The sequence below is a fragment of the Amblyomma maculatum genome, chromosome 10, assembly GCF_055883805.1.
Source record: "Amblyomma maculatum isolate TAMU_Amacu chromosome 10, ASM5588380v1, whole genome shotgun sequence".
NCBI classification, from domain to species: Eukaryota; Metazoa; Arthropoda; class Arachnida; order Ixodida; family Ixodidae; genus Amblyomma; species Amblyomma maculatum.
The window spans coordinates 111,121,009-111,135,469 of NC_139353.1; the positions used below are offsets into that span (position 1 = coordinate 111,121,009).

The 14,461-nt window shown below is 46.7% G+C and overlaps 1 protein-coding gene across 2 annotated transcripts in view; it reads left to right on the forward strand.

The window, feature by feature from the left end:
* LOC146177240 (uncharacterized) overlaps nucleotides 1-14,461 on the forward strand; it is an 87,266-nt gene that overhangs the window by 42,295 nt on the left and 30,510 nt on the right. For both annotated transcript variants that reach the window (XM_084580409.1, XM_084580410.1), the window contains exon 3: nucleotides 905-1,038. In XM_084580409.1, the coding sequence (XP_084436535.1) occupies nucleotides 905-1,038 (134 nt within the window). The remainder of the gene's footprint in view (nucleotides 1-904; nucleotides 1,039-14,461) is intronic.

Sequence of the window (14,461 nt, forward strand, 5' to 3'; positions counted from 1 at the left end):
CCTTACGGAGTATCAATAATACCCCGTGTGTGTCGATTCCTCAATACAGCGCTGCCGAAGCGAAATAGAATGGAAATTGGGAGAGTAAACAACTATGGTTTTGTAGAAAGGGTCGTGGGTATCGCAAGTGAGAAGATACACCTACGATAACCACCCTACCATCATGCCATCATTACCACCAGCGCTATCTGCAGCGAATAAAGCAAGTAGTCGTATTTCAAGCGGCTACGACGCTTAAAAACCGTTGGTAGCATGGGTTGCTTCTCGTTTTGATTAAATCTATCCGATAACACTTCCTTCCGCAACAGGTAATGTGGTCATGTTCTTGCCCTCGTGATGCCCTTCGGTACAGCAGCCCCGGACATTGGCCGCACACGTTATATTAAAAAAGTTTTGAAGGTTGAGCATTTTGCGTTTGCTCTGCCACAATATAATTACTCGCCTAACTTCAGCAGGAACTGTTATGCTCAGTATTAACAGCAGTGACCCCGCCGGGGTGGCGCAGGGGTCACGACGCTCGACTAATGTGCCCAAGGATGTGGGATCTAACCCAGGCCTGGGCGGTCGCTTTTAGGTGGAGGCGACAAGCAAGGCGTCCGTGTGCTGTGCGATGTCAGTGCACGTTAAAAAACTCCAGGTGGCCAAAATTTCCGGAGTCCTCCACTACGGAGTTTCGCTCAGCTTGAGTTTCTTTGGGACGTTAAACCCTGCCAGCCAGACCAAACCATAACCAACAAAGGTTGGCACAGGATTGCGACTTGCCTTTATTTTGCGACTGATGCTAAATATGTTGTAAAGAAGCTTAAGCTTATTTCGGGGTGGAGTTACTATTGTTTATCGGCATGAAAACCAGTAGCAGCCGCAATATGACACTAAGTTTCATTTGCCTATTATGACACTGCAGCGATCTATCCGGACAATCAACTTGCTACGGGGGTTACACTCGTTGTCCCGAGTCGATGAAGGCCAACTTCACGCGAAGAGAGGAAGGTTACAGGAGGCTCCGCACCTTGGTCTGTGACAGGGAGTTCTTGAAAGGTGAGACAAACAGCCTAGGTTTGTGTTGTCTTTTGTCAGTAGGATGTGCAGACCACAATTAGCACTTCAACATGTATAAAATTCTTTCTGTTCTTGGAATCGCGCTCGTCCGCAATACAATTCCTTACTTTGTGGCCAGGGATGATACTGTGGGTTTAAGCATTGTCCAAGTCAGGTGGTCAGCTGTTGTGTAAACTACTGCTGGAAACATCGGTCGCTAGAACGTGGTTTAGAAAATCTACTGCACCTTCAGTGGACAAGCTAAGGCCACTTCCGTCAATGACACGAATATAATGAGAAATATGATTTATTCTAAAATGTACATAGATTCACATTTAAAGCTTTCAAGCTTCAAATTGCCCCTGGCCTTTAAAATCGGAAGTAATTAGATCATCGGTGGGCCGACTATTTGATAGAGAACGAAAGCTACCGCAATTAGAATGCTAACCCATTCTGTTCCTAAGCAGAATAAAATACATGAGCGAGACCTGTACAGGAGTTAAATCAATGCTCACTGTGAAGCCACGCAGTACCTGGCGGCATTGAACGTCATTCCGGGCTTCCGACATGCGGATCAGACTGCATTCTCTCTACTTCACCACTATTGCTATTGGTTAATTCCACGTACTGGAAAAACAGAATTTTGAAGGCTGTCGGTGAAACGATAACGCTGAGTGCTGCAATTTAAGCTTGGGAGTCAAAAGCATGGTACACAAAGCTTCTGCTGTGCATAATGCAGGCGTTGGGTATCGAAAAAGCACCAACGAGAGAAACATGGAGCACAGCGCACTTACACTATTGTGCTTTCTCCCAATAATCATATCTCAGCAGACAAGAGATCATGTCTGAGCACAATTTATGAACATCATATTATGAATTAAAGCCTGAGTAAGGGCAAGCGGCTCCTACCAATGTTCCATGAAGCATAAGTGCTCGGTGAGTTCTCGTATTTGCGACGAGTTGAGTCACTTATTGAGGGAATTTCTCGCTTGAATAAATGAATTGAACAGATCGCCTTTAGAAGCGTAAAAATACAAAATTGCCTCTTTGGACAATTAAAAAAAAACCGCCTTTCGAAAAAAAAAGATAAACATCTGGGTCATCCCGTTCTTACACCCAATTTAAGCTGTGCCTTAATAGAGGATTTACAAAAGTACGTCTGGCAACCATGAGCGGCACGCTGATCCCGCTCTGGCCGCCATATTTTGTTCGCTTCGTGTCCGTCCGTCAGCGCTCGCCGTTCTGTTCGCGCTTTTCACGTTCTAACCTAGTGTGCTGCGCTTGGACTTCTCTTCGGTCCCTGGCGGTTTCTGTTAGCGACGCCTAGAAGCATATTTTGACAGCCGAGACATGGCGGGGCCCACCGGCCGCGCTGCCGAGCGCAGTTACAAATTGCTCTATGAGTCGTGTATGAGCCCCTCGGCAATCCGCAGTGTCATCCCTATCCAGGTACAGTATCCAGAGTTCTGTAATATGGATTTTTTTTTATCTGTGCGCCTTTGCTGTTTACTCAAACGCCTATGAGAGATCATCGCGAGTATGTCTGCTTGGTTTGCGCAATCACCGTCGCTCATCCCACTGGAAGATACTTGGTTGGAGAAATGAGCGAGGACGCATTTTATTTTATGATAAAAGGATCGTGCGTAATTTGACGTAAGTTGGACTGGCGCTTAGCACTTTCCTTCCCATGCCGTCGGCGCAGTAGTTGGCATTAGTCTCGGAAATAATCGGGGTCTGCGTAAAAAAAAAGTGCCATGGTAATTTGTGCTTCCAGTGATTGAATATTGATTGGTGTGCGATAGGCGATGACGAGTTAATAAAATCTTTGTAAATAATTGATTAATTGATGAAATAAAGAAACAAAAAAGGAAAAATTGGAAAGTAAGGGTTTTAAGGTGACAGAATGAAAAACCAGTGCTTGGTGATGCTAAGGAAGAAAATTTATAATGTGTAATTTATTAATTGAAATATTTGAAGAATGTGTTCAAAAGTGTCAAATTGCTCAGAATGCAAAGCCGATTGTTGCTGACACATGCGTATTGGTGTATAAGAATATAAAACGTCAAATAAATTAAAAGTAAAGAAAAAAATGATAGAAATATAACATAGTATACATAACATAGAAATATAGTATACATAACAACATATAACATACTACACTTGTGTGTAGTATGTTACTTTTGATGAACTCATATTTCACTGCATTGTATTCTTTTCGCCCCTCCTGCTAGGGCCCAGTTAGGACCTGCAGTATTTGGTAAATAAAATAAATAAGAGAGCTAAAATATAGCACGTGAACAAAGAAAACATCGTGCGTGTGTGTTACGAGAGAGAGACACTATCGCGTTATACCTTTAATGGCGGAGCTTAAGTGACCCCCTAATTTTTCTATAACGATATGATATAATATAAATCTGATTTTATGAACGCAGCCAGTTGCGCAAGGCACAAACACTTCGCAGTAATGTGAATTGACTTTTCAAATTTCTTTTCGTTTGAGCCGAGTTCCTCCTCCTCCGAGTTCCTCGAAGCTTCCAATGTCAGCGCTGATTACGGCTTCAAATGTTTACTTTCTGACAGAAGGAATAAACAAGAAATCGACATATTAAAGAATTCCAGTGAATTTCAGGTAGCTGTGAATTAGCGAACCATCGGGTGACTCGAAAAAATACACAAAAGTGAAGCGCACGCTTCGTTATTTTATCGGCCGCGCTGGCAGGTACAAAACCTGAGCTGCGCGCTCTGGACGTGGACCGGTCGAAACGGACTGCACGTGAGCATATTACAACACACTAGTGGGATGTCATCTTTTCCTGCTTTTATAGACGCCGCAGGTTTGACAGCCGCTGCTTTTGCAGCGTGAAACGCGCACCTCGGGCACATTAGACAACCGTATTACTCTCTGCACCAAGCACTACCATTTCGTACGACTGTGAAAAGTAGTTTCGGTTATCATGCCCGTGTCTTAAATCCAATACACAATGGTAAATGCCACCTACGTACAAAATGTTTTAAAGAACGTATTTGCACAATAGCGTTCGTTATACATGGATTGCTCCTTCTCCCGTGTCTTCCATCGCAGCATAAGCTTATCCTTCAAGTTTACAAGGCTCCATAGCGCGCAAAACAACCTTGCTGTTTTAGGTGATAGCGCATTCTTTGAGCTAGCTCCCAGTCAGAGGGACGAGTAGTAATGCTTCACATGACCCTTGTAAAGCCGATTAGGACTGCGAACGAACGGTCGCATACACGCGCATACCTTGATTCCGTGCGCGTCTACGACGGTGCGCTGCCTGCAGAAGGGCACGCAACAACATGCTGGCATCATTCCGAATAGAACTTGTAGCTAACAGCGACTGCTGTAATGTTAAAAAATGAAACAATCGCTTGTGAGCATTCCAATGCACCTTTCAGTGCATGCACGGGTTCTACGAAGGCGCACGTTGACAGCGTACTCGATGGGAGGCGCGGGCGGACTGAGCAAAACATGGCTGCCGCGCACAGTTTCTGTTTCTTTCACTAGATGGCGCTAACTTTTGTAAAGCCTCTATTGTGCATCGACTTAATCATGGCTTGGAACAGCGGCTGCAGAGCTCTTCACAATCATTTCTGTGGTGCTTTAGAAGGAACTTAGAATTTTTAGCTGGAAGCAGGCTTCAGTTGGAAACCAAACCAGTAGGCCTCTCAAGCCAGGGCTTGATATTTAAGGCAACACTGACGACCGCTTTATCACAACATTTAGTTAGATAGTACGACATACCGTGACCTTGTCGCTTTCCCGGCACCTAAAATATATTGCAGAAATACTTTAATCAGGTCTTAAAGAGATGTTTTACACATTGCTGTCATTCTAACACAGGTTTTCGCATTTACATAGATGAAGAAAATGATGCAAATCTTACGTAACTGCGTACTCCGTGATTGGTAGTGCGCGGCGAGCGGTGCGTGCAAGCAGAACATCAAGCTAAACTGGAGTAATACGGAAAGCCGAGCTAGTTGGTATGCCATTTTATTTAAACAACACGAAACACAGCGGACAGGAAAGAAGAGAGGATTGTGTGCTCTGTCTCGCACTGTTCCCATAGACAAAAATGCAAATTAAGCCTACCGCAGGCGGGAGCCATCGCTTTTGGACTAGACATAGATCCTGTAGCCTAGCTCGGCAAAAAAGATCTAGCAGTGAACGGAGAATGCCGGCCAGCACTTCAACGACCTCAGTTCTTGCCGTACATGCCATGCTCTTAAGAGGTTAGGCGGTTGGAATAACTACATATAGCATGTCCGACCGCCGACAAGCGAGTGTCGGTATCAAGCATAGATGTTTGTGCGGCTGATGACATCGCCGAGCCACCGCAACAACTAAAGGGTAAAAACTGCCATGAGTGTGGAAAAAAAAAGACCAAGTTGTCTGTATTGCGCAATGTTTTTTGTTTCAATGACTGTTGGGTTTGCTAACATGAACCTGATACGCTGTCTTCTCAATGCTTACTTTAGCGTTTACTCCTAAGAGGCTTACTCAAAAGTTCTCAGAGTCGCTGCCCCGCAGGGCTCACGTGAAGCAGATGCACGCTTTATGTCACATACATATACGCCAGACAGCTCTGTTCGTGCGTAACAAAACGATGAGAGTAAAGCGAAGCCTGAGTAATCGGAATATTCTATATGTGATACATCGACGAACTTCCGTGCTTATTATATATGCGTGACAACGGTGGTGCCCCCTAATATTCGACCACAAAGTTCAACATTCTCAGGAGTCAATCGTTTAACGGCGATGGATATTCCGACGTTTTAGAAAGCGTTCTGCTTTAATTTATGCCCTCATCCGTAATCGAGAGTAGATATAAGCATTAAATGTTTACTTGGTCCATGAAGGCCGTGTCACATCCGTGAGTGGCCTCATAATCATATCGTCGTCACCGTCGAGCAGTCTTAAGGTGTCGCGTATAAGTAACTCGCAGCGCTGTCGCTATTCTCAAGGCGCTTTGCCCCTCTTCTTTTAACAGGCTGCATTGCTCCCATGCGCGGTGATTACATAAGCATAAGAAACTTTAGTGGTAGCCGACCTAAATTTGGACGCCACAACTTAGGTGAGTATAATGCCATTAGGTTTCACATATTTTGGTTAAATTTGGTCGAAGCCAAATTTGGGAGGTCCGGTGGACCAAATTGCTTGGGCAGCTGATCTAAAATGTAGAAGAAGCTATTTAGTGGCCATAGTAAAACTTGATCTGACATCAATTTTGGTGAAAGTCGGTAGAAGGTAAGGTTTAGGGTTCCGGTGGGCCAAGCTTTGAAGGGACCCATTATTTTGGAGGTCACCATATTCAATTTTGGTTAGAAACAACCTTTCGCCCAATTGGGAAGAATCGTTTTTTTGGGGTTACTCGCCTATTTTTGGAGGGCGCCACTCAACCAGCTGTGCTCAAGTCCGGTTGCGGTACTTTTGGTCAACTTCGCACGACGTGAAGTGGAAGGAGGCCCAGACAAAAGCCGTGTTTGCGGCTTGAGAACTCCTCAGCCCGCTTAAGGCCTGTACAGCAGCAGAGTAAACCAAATGGACATAAAGCGGTTACTAGCGTCAAAAAAAAAGAAACAATAAAAAGGCAACAATGTACATCAGGCAATACACTGAAAAAAAAAGTCAATCAACATGCATCTGACAATATATTGAAAAATTAACGTTAATAAAGTAATGTTTTGAAACCTATATAGGTTGTTATGTTATGAAATATATTTTCATTGATGATAGGGAAATATTGAATGTATCAATTTCATCCCTCTCTACATTGTTCAATAATCGCGGAAGTATGTTACGTAGCATTTGTTGTCCATAGCTTGTGCGGGGAAAGACGACTTCAAAGGAAACGAAGGAAGATGTCTGCCCACAACCCCGCAGCCTTAAATTGTCCCACGCGCCTGTAAGTACATGCTATGAAGATGGTTTGAAGAACTTGCACTTGCGGCAGGATCTTGTAGGACAGGCCACACCGACCACGTCCACGCAGACTGCAACGATGGGCCGGCGCGTGAAGGTCTCCTCAGGATGACTGGAATTTCCTGCGGGCTTCTGTGTCTGCAGGCCGGTGCGCAGTGGGGCCCGATAAAAACTTCGGCCTGTAGTCCGTAGAGTTAGCGCCACTGCTTGGAAATGAGATGCAGACGGCCCCAGATGCCAGTAGGGTATCGAGTTGAGCCATGTGCTGGTATGGCGCAACACCAGGCATCCCGGCCAGTGGACCACGTGTCCACAGGGCACGCGAAGTAGGCAGAAAACTGCCGCCCAGGAATAGGCAATTGCGTGCAGGGCAGCACGCTTGCCGCTTCACGCCAGAGTAGCAGTAGCCAGATATGACTGCTGACTGGTCTTGCCATGGCAGCCCTGGATGAATTCGCCGAACAGAATCCATCCACCTCCATCACAGAAGGCGGCATTGAGACAATGTGCTCAGGTCATCAAACCTGGATGGCTCTAGTGAACCTGCATTGCTGCCAGAACGATATTCGCATGAGTTTATTGAATGTCACGTCAGGGGGCCCCGGTGGCCACATGGGCCACGTTGCTCCTTAGAAAGCTCGCTATAAAACGTGTCGCGGGGCTGTGTAAATGCAAAGCTCGATTGAACAGAACCCTTTCTTGATTTGAACGAGGCTGCTCAGTTAGTGCGAGGACACGAAAAAATTAGGTGGACAGCAATGCCCTGCAGCTTTCATAAACCGCTGTCAGGGCGGTTCTCGCATCTGATGTGGCGCAGGAAGTTTCGAAAGCAGTAGGCCTAACAACCATTTTGACAAAGACCATCATCAAAACAAAGGCCCGGCAAGGGTTAAGTGCACACAGCCGCGACGAGACGTCAGATCTGTGGAATGGTCCTACTCCGCTCACCGCATGAATTAGATTTGCGGTTGGCACACTCCGTCCCGGACAATGTCGGAACACCAACTTTCGAGCTGCAATACAATCAAGCTCGTCGTGGCACCCTTGGCCCTAGACCACTAGGCTGCTAGAGCCATGACTCCCGGGTCACAAAGAGACAGAAAATAAAATATAGGTTGGAAAACTCGGACCACCCATGCGCCTTCCATACTCGCTAAAGGTTTTGGCGTTACCTCCAAGCGCGTCGCCTCGCGCTCTCTTGATGTGAATCCCGTAGTTTTCAAACTCAAGACAGTTCTCCAAGGAGCGTGAAGAACGCGCTGAACAAGTCGAAAAGTTTAAACATGCTGCAGCGGAATTCACCTCCCAAACAAGAAAGTATCCTGCAGGGCCTAGCGTTCAAAATTCTCTCTAGGCCTAGCACTTTCATGTCCGAACAAAGAACATCGTTTGAGCTGAACAAGCAGACGTCCAGTGTTCCAAAAGCGTCTCCACGTTGGGCGGCACATGTGGGACTTTAATAGGGGATAAATACGTTCACGCTGCTAATTGTTCGCCCTACGCGTGACAATCTATTGATAGTGTGAGGTTCTAATGGGGAATAAATGCGTCCTTACCGCTTACCCGCGGCTCTCTCTCCGAACGCCGACCCCACCGCGTGGTCGCGCGCGCTAGCAAGCGTAAGTCGACCACGGCGGGCCGTGATCTTGGGAGCAAAAGAAAAGCACGTGCTGACAAAAAGCAGGTACATTGCGGATTTGATATCAATTGTGGGTGTCCTGTCATCCATGTTACAAGATAGTGCCCAGTAAGACCTAGGGGACTCTCCAAATGTGATCCTTCATGGCGGTCTGTGCTTTTAGATCGATTTTTTCGCATTTGTGGTCTCTGGCTCCTGACAGGTTGGGCCTACTTGGCTGCTTGTTTGGCCATGACAGAACAGACTTTTCCAGGCGGCCCACCGCCTCCGCGCGACGCGTCGTTAAATCGGGCAGCTTCTAACATGGTCGCAGACATGTTAGAACTCGCCTCGGAACACCCCGAGGTTCTTGCATCTGGTGGTGCGCTTCCAGAGCCCGACTTTGCCTCCTCCACAGCCAGTCCCAATTTGGAACCTAACATTTCTTAGCGGTAGGGAACTCTGGGCCTTCCGGCGCGGTCAACTGCGGTGAGTCTCTGTTCCACAACCGCTTGCAGCTTGGTACGGACACTGACGCCACGAGGGTCGACGAGTCGACAAGAGATCGTTGCGGCTTTTCTGCACAAGGATAACAAGATTGGTTCATCACCCAGGGTAATCCTGTTGGCTCTGGCCTGTACCCTGTACTGTCACAATGCGCACTTCTCGTGTTCGGTCACCGAGCTGAATCACTCACAAACGGTTTGTACCTCTTTAGCTGTGCGAGAGCATGAACTGGGTGCCTCCGAGTGCGCGTTGGTGGGGTGACTTTTGGGGTGACATTTGCTGCTGCAATCAGTGGCGCTTCAGTATCTTATCTACAGGGAGATGCAGTCATCTCATCCCCTGATGAGACCTTTGACTCGTTTTGGCCTCCTGCGTCCGAAAATTCCTGCCCGCATCAACAGCCACATTGGATGGACTTCTGTTTCGTCTTTGGACCACATCGACATAGAGGTGGTGGCTCAGCACAAGGCGAACTATCTATACCCCAAAGGGCATTGTCGCTGTTACTCTCCGGGCTTCCTATCGCGCTGTAATGGTTGCCTTCAGTGACCCTGAGGGCTTCGATCGTCTGAATTTCGCCATCTCGCGGATCGAGGCCACGCGGACCTCCGTCAGCGTCCGAATCCTTAAGCAGCGGAATTCGCATGTTCGAGTGAGTGAAGTGGATACCGATATCAGACCGGAGGAGCTCCTCCCGGTACTTAATAATCGGAACCACACTCTTCACAGGACCCCTTTTCCTGTAAGGTCAAGCTCTCGTTTCTTCAGCGCTATGGACAGTTCGGTCACGTTGCTGAAACTGACCACCTCGCTTTTGCCCGCCTATGCGCAGCGTGTCATGTAACTATCGGGTGGACTTCCGTCTAGGACTGCAAGGACCCGCATGTTCCTCTGTGCACATTTTGTGCGCAGTATGGCAGCGCTTTTAATAAGTACAAGCTGAGGAATGATCCTTCGAAGGCACGTTGCATCCGTTGTCTGGGGCCACACGCTTTGACGGCTTGCCCGAGCTCCATCCAGGACCCCAACGTAAAGTGCGCCATTTGTGCTGCCGCTGGTCACCCATCGAATTATCATGCGGGAAAAGTATCGTGCTTCATTTTGCAGGAATGCTCGATAAAGATCCACGCCAGATATCAGTATGAGCCGCGCACGGAACGCACGCAAAACGAAGTTGGCACAAAATAAGACGAACCAGTCAGCCGCCTCCAGCATTAGTCTTGCAATGCAGCTTCCGAAAAAGGCAACACTATAATTCAAGATTCAGAGCCACGCAACTAATTCTTAAGTCATAGCCCTTCAGGAAACAGGATCCGCCTCCACCATGAAAAGATACAACACCATCTTCCTATCTTCATGCACTGCAATTCTCGTCAAAATACTCTCTCGGCCATCGACTATACCGCCAGCAACCAAGTCATCGAGCATAGGCTCACTGAAATCCTCCCGCCTAGACCAGACACCTCGAGCCTCTTCATAGCAAACGTTTACGACCCATCCGGAGATAGAGGCCACGGATTCCCTCATTCCTGGCTGACATCAAACACATATCTGGAACAAATACACACATAGTAGGTGACTTCAACGCCGAACACGTCGCCTGGGTATACCTTAAACTACACGCAATGGCACACGCCTGTACAATGCCTTCGTGCCGCACTCCCTTACCCTCATCACGGACCCCAACGTTCGACCCGAATCAGCACTAGCATCACCAGAGACACCACCCCAGACCTTATGCTCACAAATATGCACTCCCCCCTTTCCTACAGTGTACTACCAGAGACACTGCGCAGCGACCATTAAATTATCTAAACTCAACTGCAACATGATACCAAACAGTTCACTTTCAAAACCCAGCAACTCACAAATTGAAACAAATTTGGTAAGCAATTAGCGGCAGCCACTCCCAAGGACTGCGATTCAAATTTGAAGCCTGAGTAGATAAGCTCGAGTCTGCACTCAAACGCACTACCAAACACGTCCAAACACTCCGCAATAACCCCAAGTTGATCTTCATATTCTGCATCTCTGGGAGGCAATGTAAAATATCATTAAAAGATGGAAAAAACAATGACAGAAGAGAAAACTCCTCCAGCGGATCGCACACATCATCACCGACGCCATAGATGACACAGCCAATCTGGCCAACTCCAACTGGCGAAACCTCTGCGACAGCCTTCAGGCAACCATAGGCACGCGAAACCTTTGGCATATCCCCCGCACCCTACTCGACCCACCACCAACAAACGACAGAGCCACCAACACGCACCGCCTAATACACTATGCAGTACAAGGCACAAAAATCCTCCAATACCTCACACAGCGATACATTTCGCCCCTCCAACCCTCCTCCACGCCCCATCCCCTCCCCACAAAACTCGCGGCTGGATGAAGACATAACCACCGTCGAAGTACGGGTCAAGCTGGCACATATCACTCGTATCACCACACCCGAGCTGGACCAAATTAAATACAAACTGCGTCGAAACCTCGATGATACGTCCCTCTCCCAACTTACTGTATACTACATCCAATACAGGAGTCAGAGAACTACCAGCATCTTGGAAACACGCTGCAGTCCACTTCATTCTTAAGCCCAAAGAACTCCTTTCCGTAGACAAAATATGCCCCATTTCTCTCATAAACTGTCTCGGCAAACTCTATAAACATGTTATCATCAGACAACTTCACCTGAACTCGAATCTACCACCAGTGTTGATTAAAATTCAATCTAGGCCTGGCACTATTCAAGCACGAACAAAGAACATCCCTTGAACCGAACAGTCGCCTTGCGCTTCAAAAGAGTCCCCACGTTGGGCGCCAGATGTGGGATTTATTAGGGGGATAAATGCGTTCTCCCTGCTTATGGACGGCTGACTGTCCAAACAGTCCACCTCATCCCGTGGTCGTGTGCGCTATTGAGCGGAAGCCGACCACGGCAGGTCACGCTCGTGGGAACTGAGGAAAAGCACGTGTTTAGAAGAAACAGTCAGGATTTCCTGCAATAACAGCAATGCCAGCAATAAAATGCGTTCATGAATCTGGGTCGTCCGACTCAAGTTTTCGCCCACGCCAGGGCAGGAGATACGCTACGGGGCTACAGGGCGAGCAGGCGGGAAAGGTTCCGAGAGGCTTCGCATTCCACCTCACCGGCGGCTGCGGAGTCCCGCGAGGGTGAGTCCGCTAGCGTCGAGTTCCCGACGCCGAAACCCCTGTCTCTCCTCGCGGGCGCAGCGACAATGCCCTCGGTGGCGCTTCTGCTGCCGAGAGGTTTGGGCCATCTGTCAGTAGTTATTGTTAACCACCGACCCTGGGGCCATTTCCTGATGAAAAATGACAGCAGGGGAAAGCCGCCTTTAAAGGGAATGATTGCAGATCGTTCCCACAAGGTATGTCAACGGGTATCTGAGGGTAAGATAGAGAGAATACTGTTAAACTGCCTAAGGAGACGAAATATCTGATTAAGAAAGGCCAGAATATGAAAGCTGCGAAACCTAAAGAAAGTTTGGAACAGGCAGAAAAATCAAGGCTAACCAACAAGCGTAAAGTGGTAGAAATAAAGAATTATAACATGAACAAAACTGAGCATGCTCTAAAGAACGAGGGTAGGCTTAAAGCTGTGAAGAGGAAATTGTACATAGGGGAAAATGAGGTGTATGCTCTGAGGGACAAGGCGGTCAAGGTGATAATGAATTTTGACAAAATAGTCAAAGTAGCCTTGGAGTTCTACGATGATCTGTGCAGTAGCCAAAGTAGTCAGGACAAAAATGAGTTTGACAATAGTTAAAAGCAGTCAGATGTTCCGCAGTGACGAAGGACGAGATATGAAAGCTTTAGAAACTATCAAAAGTGGGAATTGAGCTGGAGAGGACTGCAGATTTGTTGGAGGACAGGAGAATATCGGGCTAGGAAAACTGGCCACCCTGTATACCCAATGCCTGGTATAATCGACGGTACCGGAATCATCGAATGACGCGAACATTATCCTAATTCATAAGAGGACGCTAAGGATGTGAAACATTACTGACCATCAAGCTATCTGTTATGTATAAGATGTTTACTAAGGCAACCGCTAACAGAATTAGGGCAATCTTGGACTTCAACCGAGAAAAAGCAAGTAGGTTTTCGGAAACGGTACAACACTTTCAATCATATCCGTACCGTCAACCAGTTGATATAAAAACGCTCAGAATATAACCAGCCCTTATACATATTCATTGATTACGAAAAAGTAGTTGACTCAGTAGAAACAATGGTAGTCATACAGGCAACTTAAAATCAGGGGGTTGACGAACCGTATACAAAAGTACTGAAATATATCTATATTGGCTGCACAGCATTTATAATTCTGCATGAGGAATTTAACAAAATTCCCATAAAGAAAGGTGTCAGGCAGGAAGACAGGATCTCCCCGTTATTATTGACAGCTTGCTTAGAGGATGTATTGAGACTTGGAATGGGAACAGTTAGGCATAAGGATTGATGGAGAATACCTTAGTAATCTGCGATTCACTGAGGACATTGCCTTGCTAAGTAACTCAGGCAATGAACTGCAAGGAATGATTGATGACATCGACAGGAATAGCAGAAAGGGAGGCTTGGAAATTATTGTGCAGAAAGCAAAGGTAATGTTCAGCAGCATGGGCAAGGAACCGCACTTTAGAAGAGGTAACGAAGCACAGGAAGTGGTCCTCCTCTAAGCAAGCTGTGTACTGGAGAGACCGTGTCTTCTTTCCCAACAACTATGTTTATAGTAATTTTGTTACTTTCTTATGCAGGGCCATGGTTACTGTGCAGCAACTATATATATATTCCAGTATTTTGAACATACATAACATTTAACATACATAACCATAACCCATATTAGACTCTAGCCTCGCTTGAACGTAATCTTGGTTTTACTTGCGAGAATGGCTGTGACGGTGATATTGCTTTTCCCTTTTTTATCGGCCTTCTAAGAGCTGACAACTTCAGTTTGCCTTTCAGTGTGTCTTTAAGCTGGGCAAGCGCGGCTATTCGAGATTAATATATAAAGAAACCATATGGACGTTTCTATATACCCTGACACGCATTCCATTGGCTACCTGATAGATAACAAACTAGTTAAATGAGTAGGCAGTTTTAGTTACCTCAGTGTTTATGTGACTGCATCTTGTTCTGGGACACTCTCATACACCTGGTCACAAACAAGGTTTTTCCGAACCTAGGACTCACTGCACGCTGTTCATGTCTAGCTAGTCCAAAAAGCAAGCTATTTGCACACGATTCACTCATAAGTAGACTTCGAGAATATACGCAGATAATATGGATTTCATAGGACGTTACTTTAATTAACCTTTTTGAGCATGTTGACATTA